The 14951-nt window shown below is 37.1% G+C and overlaps 1 protein-coding gene across 5 annotated transcripts; it reads left to right on the top strand.

The window, feature by feature from the left end:
- Positions 1–2534: 2534 nt before the first annotated feature.
- On the top strand, positions 2535–14951 carry LOC139118630 (thiosulfate:glutathione sulfurtransferase-like). 5 transcript variants are annotated; one of them, XR_011548766.1, is made up of 5 exons: positions 2536–2799; positions 3339–3512; positions 8581–8743; positions 10991–11153; positions 12450–14951. XR_011548766.1 is itself a non-coding variant. In XM_070682046.1 (4 exons), the coding sequence occupies exons 1-4, from the start codon at positions 2634–2636 to the stop codon at positions 12523–12525; spliced, it is 579 nt and encodes a 192-aa protein (XP_070538147.1). In that variant the 5' UTR covers positions 2535–2633; the 3' UTR covers positions 12526–14951. The 5 variants fall into 5 exon arrangements, 3 of the variants coding, with proteins under 3 accessions (XP_070538147.1, XP_070538145.1, XP_070538144.1); XM_070682046.1 differs by lacking the exon at positions 8581–8743 and having other exon boundaries at positions 2535–2799; XR_011548767.1 differs by lacking the exon at positions 8581–8743 and having other exon boundaries at positions 2537–2799; positions 10137–11153.

The raw sequence follows: 14951 nt of genomic DNA, 5'->3' as shown, positions 1-14951 counted from the left end.
TTTAATTGCGATGACTACTTACTTGATGTAGTTTTAAAAATTTTGCGCCCCCCCCCCCCCCCCCCAAAAAAAAAGAACTGACAAATCTGTAGAGTGTGGTGCTCATTTCATATCCTGGACTACATGACTTGCTTTGGTATATTTGAAAGTGCTAAAACAAGATAAACCGAAAAGGAAAGCTGTGCTAGAACCTTACAGAGAAGCATTTGTTGATAGATTCTGTTTTCTCTCCTTACCCTTTACATTACCACATCTCTGCCCAATTACGGATCTATATATAGGAACATGAGGATATGATAAGGCAAAGTTGCTTGTACATATGTTGTCTTGTCGCCCAGGAAAATAAAATCCAGAACCTGTCGTTTACATAGGAAATTTGTTATGTCGACACATAACAAAACTATATAAATGCTCAATTAAGACCAATGGATATTTCCCATTGAATGACTCATTTTATTTAGCTTTGACAATTCAAAGAATCATAATTCATGAGATCTACATAAATACATGTATTGATGAAAATGACTGTTAAATGTCAAGAAGTGCAGACATGACTCGTATCTGTTTTCATGCTCTTATTTTGTATTTATATATTTATTTGTTTATTCAGTCAGGGAGACCTGCTGGCAAGCAAGTCTTATTTTACAGGCTTCTAATTGATGATACATCAAGAATGAGAATTAATTGATGAAATCATAACTGATTGAGATTTAATGGTTAGGGATAGAGTCTAGCTGCAGCGATGTAGCCCCTGATATTCTGGATGCATTTGACCTGAGAAGAAAACCTGCACTGTAGCCAGGGATAGGGATGGTACAGAGCTACAGATTCTGGGAAAAGACTCTTTCAGCTGAAAATGAATAGTTTGTCAACTAGCTTTTACTCATGTTAATAATAGTATCCTATGGTTATACATTCAATATTATATCATTGTCACTGATAACTCATTTTAAACATCTCAGAATACAAAGCCCAGCATTGACTGGCCCACTAGTCACTTTGCTTTTCTAGGACATCCACCCCACCATCAAAGAAAAGTCTGCCAAAGTATATTTAATTGCTTCAATTGCACAATTACCTAAATGTCAACATGATATTTAATATTTATATACCCACAGACGTGCGACAAGTCTAAGCCCAACATTTGCTGATTATTGTATCTGAGTGACCTCTGTGCATTTCAGTACTTTTATCTTTCAAAGTGCTTTTAATAAAGCTTCAATAGCCAGGGACCTTGCAAGATGTAAAATCTGAGATACCCATGAGAAAAAAGTTCATGAATGAATGAATTCAATAGCCAACAATATTTGTCCTAAATGGAAGATAATCAATGGAGCAACACAAGAGAGAAAAAATAACAATATTATTACCTGACACATACCATTCAAAAAAAATTTATTTAGTGCTTGTGCCACTACTGGTAGAACTTTTGTGATATACGGACTGACTACCAGGCATAATCATGTGATTCAGTGCTGGGAACTTGTGCCTATAGTGTATTACGGTACCCTGCAATTTGAGAATTTTCTATCTACAATACTCACTTTAATAGGACAAATATTATATGACTGGTTATGACAGTATCCAAAATAGGCACAAGGAACTAAAATAGGAAACTATCTAGTTTGTTTTAGGCCAGAACTAAGGGAGATTGTAATAGAAAGTTTGTGGTCCTTCGTTTTCCTGTTCAAACAGCCACTGGCACCACAATCCCAGTGTCAACATCACAGGAGGGCCAGGGAAAAACAAAAATAACAAGCATAAAAATAAACAAACAAATAAATAAACCAGAAACCAAAAAATAAACATACAAACAAGCATACAAATACATAAATGAATAATAAACATACAGACAAACAGAAACACATAGATAATAACAAACAAACATACATGATCATAAAACATTGAATAAATAACAAACACAAACAAACAAATGTATACTCACACACACACATATTGTATATATATATATATATATATTATATATATATATATATATATATATATATATATATATATATATATATGCGTGTGAGTATACATTCGTTTCTTCATTGTTTGTGTTGTTATTTATTCAACATTCTATGATGTATGTTTGTTTGTTTATTTATCTATGTGTTTCTGTTTGTCTGTATGTTTGTTTATTATTTATTCAGGTATTTGTATGCTTGTCTGTATATTTGTTTATTTTTGGTTTTGTGGTTTATTTGTTTGTTTGTTTGTTTGTATGCTTGTTTGTTTGTTTTTCCCTGGTCCCCTGTGTCAACATGAGTGTATACAGTGGACTTCTTGTCACTCAGATTGTTCATAGATGCCTTAAACTGCCTTACATCAAACCCTTCACGCAATGATATAGATACTATTTTATAATATTTGTAAAATTTATTTCACTAATTTAAGCACAGAAAGGTGTTCTGTGTGCTTCAAGTTCAAGTGAGCTTTGTGTGAAAGTTGGTCAATGCACATTACGGGAAGCGTTTTTCTGAAAACAGAAGAATAAGTAAATTAATGACTTAGAGGGCGCTATGTATCATCATAACGAGGCATTACGGGGTTATTGTTGAGGTCAGCGATCGCGAAACCCTCTGAACTGTGTGTGGTACACGCGTGTTGAACACCACAATCTGGATAAAATGTCTCTGTTTCGGACACTAAGAGTTACTAGGTCTCTCCTTGGTCATTATAGACAACGTGTAGTTCTCTTTAGGACCATCGGAGCTCTTTCGGCGCTGCAGTACATCGATGTCCACGGTGCCTCAGCGTCACAGCATATACTAGACCCCCAAAGTAAAGTTTCCGGTAAGGTTTGCTGATTTGTGATTGTGCGATTTTTTTAGTTTTTGCCTTTCGTGTATTTCATTCACCAAAGTACTGAAATCATGGCACAGTCAAGTGTTGATAGTCCATCCTTTGCACCCTTCATCGAAATATTTATTTCAAAATGATGGCCCTGTCCATCAGATGTCCTCCGTGGCCCAATTTTGGCATGCATGATGGAACTTGAAAATCAATGTATGGAAGTCAACAGTGACTTGCAAAAGCCTTTCACCTCTATCATCCTGCACGTAGGTTTAACAACGCCGTGCTGTCACCAGAAAAAAGACGGTTACATTGGATGTGCATTTAAAATATATCCATGATATCATCAGTAATGAACAAAGCAAACGAAATGAGTTAGATGTTTCTGAACTTTTCCCACATTTTCTAAGCTGCATATACAATTGTGCATAGCCCCCTTGAGTTGGAACTATAATCAGTAAAGTCATAGAAAATTTGAGTTTTACAGGATTGGATTGAAATATACTACATTCACAGCCAACCTAATTTCAATCTCTTAGATTTATGTCAACAACACCAGCGATGGTTGTCCAGTGAGAGTGATGAAATAGCCACGGTGGATTATGAGGGTCTGGTGGCACTGTTGCAATCTGGAGACATTCAACTCATTGACGTCAGAGAGCCAGATGAATTGGTAGAGTTTGGCAAAATAGACAAATCATACAATATTCCGTGTGAGTATTCATGAAGGGGTACAGGTCATCGTATCTGCATCTGCACATATGTTACACCGAGTTACGTAATACACAATCAAGGCACATACATATTCTCAACTCATGAGTCGTCGGATTTAAATACTCAAACAAAAATATACTTTGCATAAAAATGATAACATGTCACACTTTGAGCATTGGATATGTAGAGTGCAGTTCCATCGATGGCACTCTCTGTGAAAACAATTATGAGGAATGTAAACTATTTACTTCAAAACCTAAAGAGACAGATCATTGATGGATGTAAAGGGACAAAAGTGTGCCATTCATTTGTTAGTAACTTTTGAACAAGTGAGAGATAGTTTGTCTGTATTGGTAGAGCATTCATTATGTAAACATGATTATTGTTTGTGTGTTTTATTTTAATTTTGATGAATCAGCTCTAGACATTTGTGGTAGTTAGCCTTTATCATAAGACACCCCAGATATGTAGTTGTGGTGTTACCATGATAGTATGCATAGTAGTAGCATGGAGGTAGTAGTGGAGACTATAGTTGCATGGTAGTAGTATTATTGGATCCTTTAACAGTTGGACACATTTAGCTTGATGCAAGTATTAAAAAAAGTCTCTCCACATAGGATAATGGGACATCATCTTGAGGGTTTGGGACTGCTATTGTATTTCAATTTCAGGAGAACTTTCTAGTTACCAAATATCACCCAACAAAGCGTGTCAGCTCTCTTTCATATTGTTGGATGCTGACTGGTGACATCCTAGTCTTGCAAAGTTCAGATTTGATAAACTGAATAAATACTGATAGGTGTCAAGATATCTCACAATGAATGGAAATACTGTTTTTTGAATTCCTTGGTGTTAAGAATATCGGCAGCACAGGTGTGGAGCTTAGCTAGTTGTAATGTTCTGTTATGTAATGTCTCTGATAGTAATACTGTTTGATGGTGAGAGAAATTAGGTGGGTTTACACGTGTATTTTTTAAACCAGAGGGAATCTGATTAGTCGTTCTGTAAATATTCCTTATCAGCGATCTAAGCGATCTCACGTTTACACGTCATACACAAGGTATGAATTTAGTTCGGGTCAAGCGCCCTCAGCGATATCTGGGCTAGAGAACAATCGCTTGCTTGCAATGGCGGACAAACACATCGTGCAGCTGCTGTCTACGCTCTTTTTGTGTTCTGTCAACCGATCGAGACGCCTTTGGCGAAGAAATTTACAAGGAAAGAATATTGTTGGCCTCGCCCTGTCTGATGTCGGTGTCTATTTCATGTTAATATCAGACTCTTATACGGAAAATTGAGACAGTCAAAGTTCCGGCCAATGCGACACTAGTAACACTGGATGTTATTTCCATGTACACGAATACACCACAGAATGAGGCAATTGAATCAGTCGGCAGAGCATTAAATCAGGAAAGATCATCAAACAATTACATAATCAAGTAACCACCAACGAAATACATGATAGCTCTGCTAGAAATAATCTAAATGAACAACACATTTGAATTCAACGATGAATTCTACCGGCAAATATGGGGATGCTCTTATACGGAAATAATCTCGATGGGGTTGTTCGCCAGAAATAGCAGATATTACATTTCACGAGACAGAAATGAGAATAATACTGAAATGCAAACAACAAATACCGACCTGGCTGAGGTTCAGGGACGATGTTTTTTTCTGATTTTCATCGGAACACAACACGAACTCAATGAATTCATATCAAACATCAACAAAACGCATCCTACTTTCAAATTTTCGTTTGAAAGCTCCTCTGAAGAAACATATTTAGACCTGACTATCTACAAAGGTCGTCGATGCAACAAAGAGAATATTCTCAACATCAAGACACACACAAAACCAACAGATACTTTCCAGTTCTTACAAAGAAACTCATGCCATCCGGCAGCAACATTCAAAGGTCTGATCAAAGGTGAAACATTACGATACATCAGAACACGTAACAACGAAACGGATTTTACACAGAAAGTTACACAATTTAGTGAAAAAAAATTAGTGAAAAATTACAAGACCGACAATATAAAAAAATGAAATAGAACGCATTATCAGAGAGACAGACCATAAAAGTAGGAAAAGACTGCTTGAACAACAGCAAGAAAGAAATGACGCCACCAACAATACAGTAGTCTTCATAACAACGTATAGCCTGTACATCGACACAACAAAAATCAAGCAAGCCCTGACATAAAAATGGAGTGAACTTGAAAAAGACGAAAAAATAAAAAAAACTGTTCCAAAACCAACTAATAATCGCATATAGAAGGAACAGAAATATAGGCGACACACTTATAAGCGCCAGACTTCACAAAAACTATAAGCTTAATAGCTCAAACTCAGGTTCACACGAACCCACACAAACACAACAAGATCAAACAGTAGACATTCTACTTCCCTACCAAACGTAAATGGAACAACATATTACCAAATAAAAACAATCAACCATTCAATACGTCTCACCAATCTAAAATGAAGCGACTGATGAAGAAATTTGTTTTCGAAACGTCGTGCCAAAGGATCGTAGTGTCACAGTAGTCTCTCCGCTCCAGTGCGGATTAACACAAGACACGTAGATTACGGGTACGTCTCGCCATGGCTAAGCAAAATTTTACATAAAACAGCCAAACATGATATACACTTATATTATACACAATATCATACACAAAACGCAAACAACCCAAATATGAACGATGTGTGGAGTTGTTTTCCCTTTACTACCAGTTGCTTTCCCTTTACTACCTACAACTCATCGTAAAATGGCATCGTTTTTCTAGCATTGCCACCACGACGGTTGTTGTCGGACACGGACTTGAACTAAGCTCACAACCGTTGATTTTTTTTTGTGGCATTGTTCCGCTGTCCTCTCGAGTCCCTTCTCCCTGGCCTTGGTAGCGACATCTTCATACACTTGCCGATCCCTCGACGTGCCGTCCATCATACGGATGACGTTTTCGTCTCTCCAGATTGAAATTATAGTAGCCTGATCTCTTCCTGCGGCCAATTGTTGCCGCGATCGCGAGAGCTTCTTACTTGAACACCGTCCATTGTGGTAATGGCCGAACCGAGACAGGATATAGTTCGGCGTTTAGTTCGGTGCTCTGGTCACAAGTGTAAATAGGCCATTGTTTAGTTCGGAGCACCGAACCTGGACCAGCCCTCAGACACCGAATTAATTTAGTTCTTTGTTAGTTCGGTGTTGTCTGTTTACACGTCCAACTGACACAGGTTTAAATTTATCCGGTGTCAACTCCGGACTTAACTCACACGTGTAAACCCCCCTATTATGTCTTCTCTGGCCTAGCAAATGTAACCAGAGATTAGAATTAAGCTTCACAATGAGAGGGTTTTGATGTATATTAGGACACTGGGTCAAATTACCAGTATCAGATCAACAAATGGGGTTGCCTGAAGAGGGAATCAAATATGTAAAGTATATCATTTAGAACCAGAGGCTGCAACTGAAGGATAGCAACAAGGTTATATAGCTTAGTGAAGCCAAGGAAGTGGAATTTGATAATTAAAGTACCAAATTCATACTTTGACTGTTTGGTGCACAGAAAACATTACAGAGCAAGACTGACAATTACTAGAGTTCAGAACGTGTACAGCACTATGTAGAAGTCTGAATAATATACAAAAAGAATGATAGAAACAAGGTTCAACCGTAAATTGGTTTGGGGAAATGCGATACCTACCATGACTTTGCCTTCTACAGTAATATTTGAGAGTGATTTATGACAAGAAATTGGCATCAGCATATATGCCAGGGTACATCTCTTCATAGGTGTACTGTGTTAGTATGAAAAGTTTCTGTAAAGTTGGACTTTCTCCAAGTCTGTGAGCATGTAAATATCAAAACAATAAATTGTAGGAATAAACATCAGCAGATTGCCACGTTAGTGGTAGGCTGTTGTGTAGACCATTGGTTTAATGCATTGGTCCACAGGTAACTGATGCCAAGAAAAACCAAGCAACTGGGGGCCAGTCTACTGTAAAGTGTCAAAATGTGAAATGTTTGTACACAGGTTGATTCATCTTGGTGGTTCATAACTGTAATGTCTGTCATTCTTTGAGCAGAAAGTAAATCACAATTCATGATAATCATAAAATCCAATGACATGATGGCTTACAAATGTACAGGATGTTAGGCTTAGATGCTAAACATTTGAGTTTAATTTGCATGAACTCAATGCATCTGCAATGATATCAGTGTCAATTCTCATTTTACTTTCTGTGACGTTCAACTCATGTAGTCATAGACATCATGAAATTGTGACTATCAAATCAGAGTTAGAATGTGACACAGCTGAATTAACCCTTTAATCACCATGGTTTGGCCAAAACCCATTGTTATCAATTGTGATTGTGGACCTGTTTACAGGGAATTGGGGGTGAACAGGTTAAATAGACAGGCACTGCTTGACTTGATCCAGTGGTGAAGAAAGATGTCCATGTAATGTTTGTGTGCTACACAGCATTGCTGAATGCCAGAATGAGACAATGTACCGTATATGCTGAAATTCTTTGCAAACGGAAAGGATAAATGTACAAATTTCATGACTGAATTATCTCTATTCCACTGATACGGATTTTTGAAATAATACTCATTGTACTGTGCAGCTTGGAAAAAAAATAGGATGGCCAATTTTCAGAGCAGTGCATCATTTTTTGTGAAAATGTATTCTTTTGTATTATTATTGCCATATGAATAGATTGCTCAAAAAATTCAGGTGGGTTGTACCCCCCCCCCCTTCCATGTGGAGAACTCTGATATTTTTCCACAACACGCAACAAATCTTTCTCCATAGTGTACAAGGATGTGCCTGAACTTGCATTTTAGACTAAGTAGGGATATGAACAAAAGTGTATTGTTGATATCCATTTGAAAACTCCCACCCTTTCACCCCTGTATCCCTGTGTGTAGATCCACCCACCCAATTCTCAAATATAGGAAAAAACCAAAGCACAGTTGGTGAATGGGTAAGATGGCTTGCTTTTCTGATCATTTTGATCCCCATGCTTTCACTGGTTGACATTCTCTCCCCTCTACAGTGAGCAGACTGAAGCAAAGTCTGAACATGAGCGAGGCCAACTTCATAGAACACATGGGCAGAGAGATGCCCATGAAATGGGATAACAATGTAGTGTTCTACGGCTTGGGTCCCATCAAAAGTAGAGCTGCCATGGATATTGCCAAAAAATTGGGCTTCAAGAAGTAAGTGGAAGTTTCCGGTGGAGGACGTCGGAGATGTTGGTGTGGTAGGGGGTGAAACAATATGCAGCTGTCAACATCCCAAGCTGAAAAATATTCTGGTGCTTAAATTTTCGGCAAAACTGACAAAAATCTGATAATTTGTCTTGTTGATTGTTTGATTTTTGTGCTCAAATTGTTACAGTGCTATTCGAATTAATGCAGTGCTGTGTAGTTGTAGCTAGTAATTTAACATTTCCAGCAATCTGTTCATGGCCGACTCTTCCTGCAGTGTCTTAGATCCCACCCCGAAAAGGAACAAATCTTTTAAATTTTAGTCTGCAAATTCAGGAGTAAAGTTTTTTCAAAAATTTGTTTAGTATTGTGCTTTAGGGGAAAGGTAGCCAGCGAGAGACAATCTCTAGCCGTGAAACTTCCATTGCTTTGAAAGCAATTCTGACAGTAAAACTTTGTGCTTCCATATCTACCACTCATCGAGAAAATATTATTCATGAGAACTGCAGATGAAAAGGTTTGGAAATCAGAAAATGTGAGAGCAAAGGCAAGAATTGACTGGTAGCAAGATTATTCTGCCAATCCAGGGCATACTTACCAGATATGTTTGGACAGCTTCAGACACAGCTAGTGTGTGTTAGTTTGTATTGAAGGGAAAACACATACTGTAGTGTTATGGTTTAAGCTCTTTCCCACTGCTTTCTTTGAGATTCTGCAACCGGCAAACATTACTATCATCCATCAACTAAGTCTCAAAAAAATGACAGACATCATGTTATTGTCGCCAAGATGTCAAACCTGTCTCGTCTTGTCAGTCAACACCGTCTTTCCAGTCACTTTTGTTGTGTATTACATTCACGTAACTGCTGATGCACACACTCACATCAACTCACAACATCCATTATAGATGAGGATACCTATACTAGTCATATCAGAGTGTCTACACACTACAGTTATATCAAGGTGGTGTCACCATCTATTACTAAAATTAGTATAATATCCCCAACCATTATATCAACATTATATCCCCACTCATTATCAGGGATAATGCCCTCCCCTCTCCCCATTACATCAGAATAAAGACACCTCAGTACATTTCAGCAGTGTATTGTCGATATGAGGATAATATTCCCAACCATTATAGTTTTCAGAATTATGCCCTCACCTTTTATCTTGGTATAAAGTCCACCCATATTATAAAGATAATGTGTGCATTCAGGTATAGCACTTGTTTGTGGTGCCGATAACTTTATAACATGTTTGTTAAATTGTATTATTTAATGGATGTTGACACTGTATAACCCTATCACACTACATCTCTGTTTAACGTAATTGCAATCTTCATTCACGTCTGTGTCTGTTTCTTTCTTTCTCTTTTCTTTTGCATGTTTATTTTTTACAGTAGGAGACGTTGAAACCGCGCTTAACCTGGATCCTGCACAATTTCGTGAGAAATACAACTTTGACATGCCCAAGCACTCAGACACAAACATTGTGTTCTCCTGCCTGGCAGGGGTACGCAGTGCTAAAGCTCTCGGTGCTGCCATAGGTTTGGGCTACTATAAGTACGTATAGCACACTGACTAATACAAATCGTAACTCCCTGGCTAGATTGTTTAGATGGCTTTTATGCTCGTCTGCTTCTGCTAGAGGGATGTTGTCAAAAGACTGTGATCCCGGTTTCCGCAATGTGTTTGGTGATATAAGGGCTTGTAGAAAAGTTTAAATTTTCAAAATATGTGTGTATGATTATGGAGAAGGTAAGTAAGCCAAGCTTAATAATCTGCTGTTTGGGAAGGATTCTCCGGAAAAGCGTTCGGGAGATTAAGTTGCCAGAATATAATTCCAGACAGCTGTTTATATAAGAATAATATCATAAAGATTTGTTTGTGAAGGACACAATTCTTTGTGCAGAGTTTTTTGTGTTTGAAGCTAAGATCTACATTCCGTTGGCATTGACAGTTGGGAATTTTAAGATCCACTGTAACAGCAGAGACCCCTTTTGAGGGTCTATAGTAAAATTAGTTACCAGAGCTTTTTGATATTTGCAGTTTTTCAGTACAGTTTTTGTATACAATAGAAGTACATTTAATAACATATGCCAAAATAAAAGTATTTGCTTTTATAAGTTGTCCGTTGAAGTAAATAAATAGAGAAATGAAAAATTATAAATAAATGTTAAAAATCGGTCCTAGTTTCCCCATAACAATAGTGATGAAATTATTAATATCTTTCATTTTGACTGTTGTATTTTAGTAGGAGAATTAAAAGATGCGCTGGATATGGATCCTGAAAAATTTCAGGAGAAATACAAGTTTGAGATGCCGGGGCTTTCTGATACCAAAATGGTGTTCAGTTGTAGAAGAGGCAACCGCAGTGCCAAGGCCCTAGTAGCAGCCATTAGTCTGGGTTATACCAAGTATGTATGCCAATGCAGGGGTGGTCAGGGTCAAGGGTCAGGGGACCAACTATGAGTAGGGTGCATTTCTTGTATAAGATGTCTGCCCCTGGATTCTTTGTCCTGAATAGGCACCCAACTAAAAGAAGATAAACAGGCAATATATTTGAATATTTAAGCTACAATAAAGCCACTCACCCATTGAACATTTTGTCAGCTGTCGTGAGGATAAATTTTGCTTTATTTGAACCAGCTATGGAAGAATTTAATGAATTTTGCTGACAATGCCATTCCTTGGTCGCTGCAATCCAGTCTGCTTGCTCTCTCCATAAAGTTAGAAAGCCTCTCTGAGACAGATATTCGGATTTTCAAACTTTAACAAGTATACTTTTTGGTCTACCACTTGTATTAAGGCTGAATTTGAAGTTCATGGCGTAATAACTAAACAAAGTTTTCATCAACTTATTAAGTGTCAGGAAATTTGTTTTGGTAGTACCAAATTTGTGCTGTGACGCCTGAATTTTATCAACAATTTTGAAAGGTTATGATTTAAAGTACTCTTCTAGAATATTTGAGAAAAGTTTGTGTCTTTTAATTTCGAGGCACGCACTTCCTCATTAAAGGCGTTTTTTCCTCTCTGTCCTTATGTAGTTTGGCTTGCCTAATCACAGATCTTTGCCCCTAGTCATAGTCATAAGTCAAGATTAGAAAGATATTCCAACTGTAGTCAGTTTTACATTCTTTGACCAAATCTATTTTTCATTTAAAAATGATATAGAATTACTGAAAGTTTTAATTGCGTTATCATAAAATAAAGCAATGGTGACAAAGTAGAACCAGAAAGACAAAAGCTATAAGAATCTAGCCATGGAGTTGTGATTTCAATGGTATTATATGTGATTGAATATGTTCTGTAAGGATTCTTCAATATCTGTATCCAGAACGTACATTTATATCAAATGAAACACTGCACAGAACTTGACAATTTCTTTCATTGTCAGATCAGCATCCACACATTATTCAGTTCAACAAAATCAGAAGCAGTGTTGGTGCGATTTGTGCAAGACCCAAAATCAGACTGGATCTCTGAAACATTTTTCTTGTTTCCAAATAAACCACAATGGAACGTTTGCCTCAGTTATCCTATACCAATAGGTCAATCTTAAGACTGCATTGAATTTGGTTCTGAAACATGCTATTTATTTCTTTTTCTTTCTCCCTGATGCTCTCTTCACTCAATTGTGTGTGCCCTTTACCTCCTCTCTCTCTCTCTCTCTCTCTCTCTCTCTTCTTCCACAACTTTCTTGACCCTCACAGAGCAAGACACTACCCAGGAGGCTGGGAGGAATGGTCTGAAAAGCAAGGCTTGCCACTGAAGAAGACAGAGCTGTAGTACAACACCAAAATCTAAATTCTACAAAGCATCAGATAAAAAAAGTGCAAGAAGCAAATAGAAGGAAGAGCAACCACTAATCTTGACAAAGTCCAATTATACTCTGTACACAAAACACAAGAAACACAATCATTTACTTCTTTTTGAGGTATCATGGCATTTTTTTTTCTGAATTGCCTCGGATATTCTGATAGTGTATATTTTTACCTTCTCGTGTCTATTTATAGACAGAGAAGGTATTAGAGTTGAAAACCAGTATGCTGCTGTCAAGAACTTCCGTCTGTCAATACTTCCGTCTGTCAAGATCCGTTGACGTCATGCCATTGTGATGGGTCATATCATAAACTGGTGGGGGTGTTCATGGTTCAGGTTGAGGTGCAGGAGAATGATTTTGAGCTGTGACAAAAATCAAAAGGGACTTAGCGGCATAGCCACAGTGTTAAGCCTTTCACCAAGGTTCTTAGTTGACTACGATCTATTACAGACTACTGAGCTGACGTTAGGGGTACTCACTTTGTGTTTGCTCACTCTGTGTGCGCTAGTGTTTGGTACTGAGTTGCGTGGATATCCCCTCATGGCCTCACATGATATGGGCCTGTTGCATAATCTGCAGATGATCATATGCCTCCGAGTCTGAAAACGGTCATTGTGTAAGCCTGTCGGCAATTCCTTGCATTTTTTCTCATTAAATTTTGCAAAATATCGGCGAGTACCTCAATATTTCAAGATAACTCTTTCTTCCCAATCGTTTCCTGGAGTTTCAGAGTCATATGAACGAAAATGAGTGAAAGTTTTAGACAGGAAAATCGGACGTCGGCCATGTTCAATGTTTACAGTACAATCAGAAGTTTACGTGGAGGAATTAACCAACAAACACAGGAGTGTTCATGATGCCCGCCCTCTAGAGGCAGACCCCTTTATATGAAGTACCACATTTGATGCTTGTGGAAAGCTTGACCACACAATGGAGCATTTAAACTTTTAGAAAATGACAAACTGAATAAGAAGGTATTCAGAAAATGTCAAATACTGAGGAAAAATGCGCAAATATTCAAAATAAACAGGTTAACTGATTGGTCAGCTATAAAAAACAATGAAAATGTTTATGATCAAAAGTTTTTGAGATGCGCACATTTTAAAAATACAGAAATTATTAACATTATAAATATAAGACCAAACTATTTTTTCAGGGATGGGACAGGTTGGAATGAGGGGTGAGAGACAAAGGCACTCCTATTGCTGCATGTGGATGCACATTTATGCAGCCACACCATTTCATTTACAGCATACTTATTCACTGTGTTGTGTTCAAGTTCCATATTGTACTGACTGTCATACAAGGATAACATAAGCAAATCAAATCAAATTAGAAAAGGATCAATGCTGTTGTGTGGATTTTGCTGAACATGGCTGATATTTCGCCCTATATATTTGGTATCCAGAAAAGGCATATTTTGATGTAAAGTCAAAATTAACACTACATTGCTGACAATATATTTTACCGTTTCTGCATGAATTTTTCTTTTTTAAATTATAGTATATTAGTACTTCAAACAGATTAACAGTTATCGTGATGTCAACCCGTAATTTTACATCACAAAGACTGTAATTCTGCCAATTTTTTTTGTTTTTCAGTCATTTTATAAATTTTGCACTGCACAAGATGATTGAACAAATTGCAATGTTTGAATTTGTAAACTCAAAGAATAAAAATCCTTTGGTCACAAATTAAATTATTTTTTGAAAAGAAATTTACTCTTAAACACTTTTAGCATATATTCTTTACATGGTCATGTATTTCAAGGGAAATATGCCTATTAAAAACAGTAATTTCTTCACTTTCAATTTTTTTTCAATACTATGACAATTATCAGCCATGAGGTTATACAAACACAAGACCAGATAGGCGTTTTTCATCATTTCCACAGGACTCTTTGGAAAATCCATTAAAAACAGTTAAAAGTGACTGGAAATGATCACTTGGTATACATTTAATTTACAGATGCCAGGTTGTGTATTTCACATGCACTCAGGTCAGTAAGGAAGTGCGTCATTACTATTTTGGACTGTTAATTCTTATTTCTGAATTGTTTAACTTTTTTCCACATTGAACTATCTTTAGGCAGTTTATACTGTAGCTTAGAATTTTTTTGATTGATGTATTTAATCATCTTTGGGTTCTTTGGGTCCATATCCCACCTCATGCCCCTACATCATCAACTATTTACCAACAACTCCTTGCCAACAACCAATTACCTGACCTGGCCACACATTAGAGAAGGTACAGCGTCATTGACGGTATTTTTTTGGTTTCTTTGAGTGAAAGGATAATTCTGATTTATGAAATAATGAATAGGTGAACTATTGTGGAATGTGATCTGTGAACATAGTTATGAACTATGAATAAATCTTTCGATACAAACTGA

The sequence above is a fragment of the Ptychodera flava genome, chromosome 19 (genome assembly GCF_041260155.1).
Source record: "Ptychodera flava strain L36383 chromosome 19, AS_Pfla_20210202, whole genome shotgun sequence".
Classification (NCBI taxonomy): domain Eukaryota; kingdom Metazoa; phylum Hemichordata; class Enteropneusta; family Ptychoderidae; genus Ptychodera; species Ptychodera flava.
Note: the sequence above shows the minus strand (reverse complement) of the source record. Positions and strands in the feature narration are given on the sequence as shown.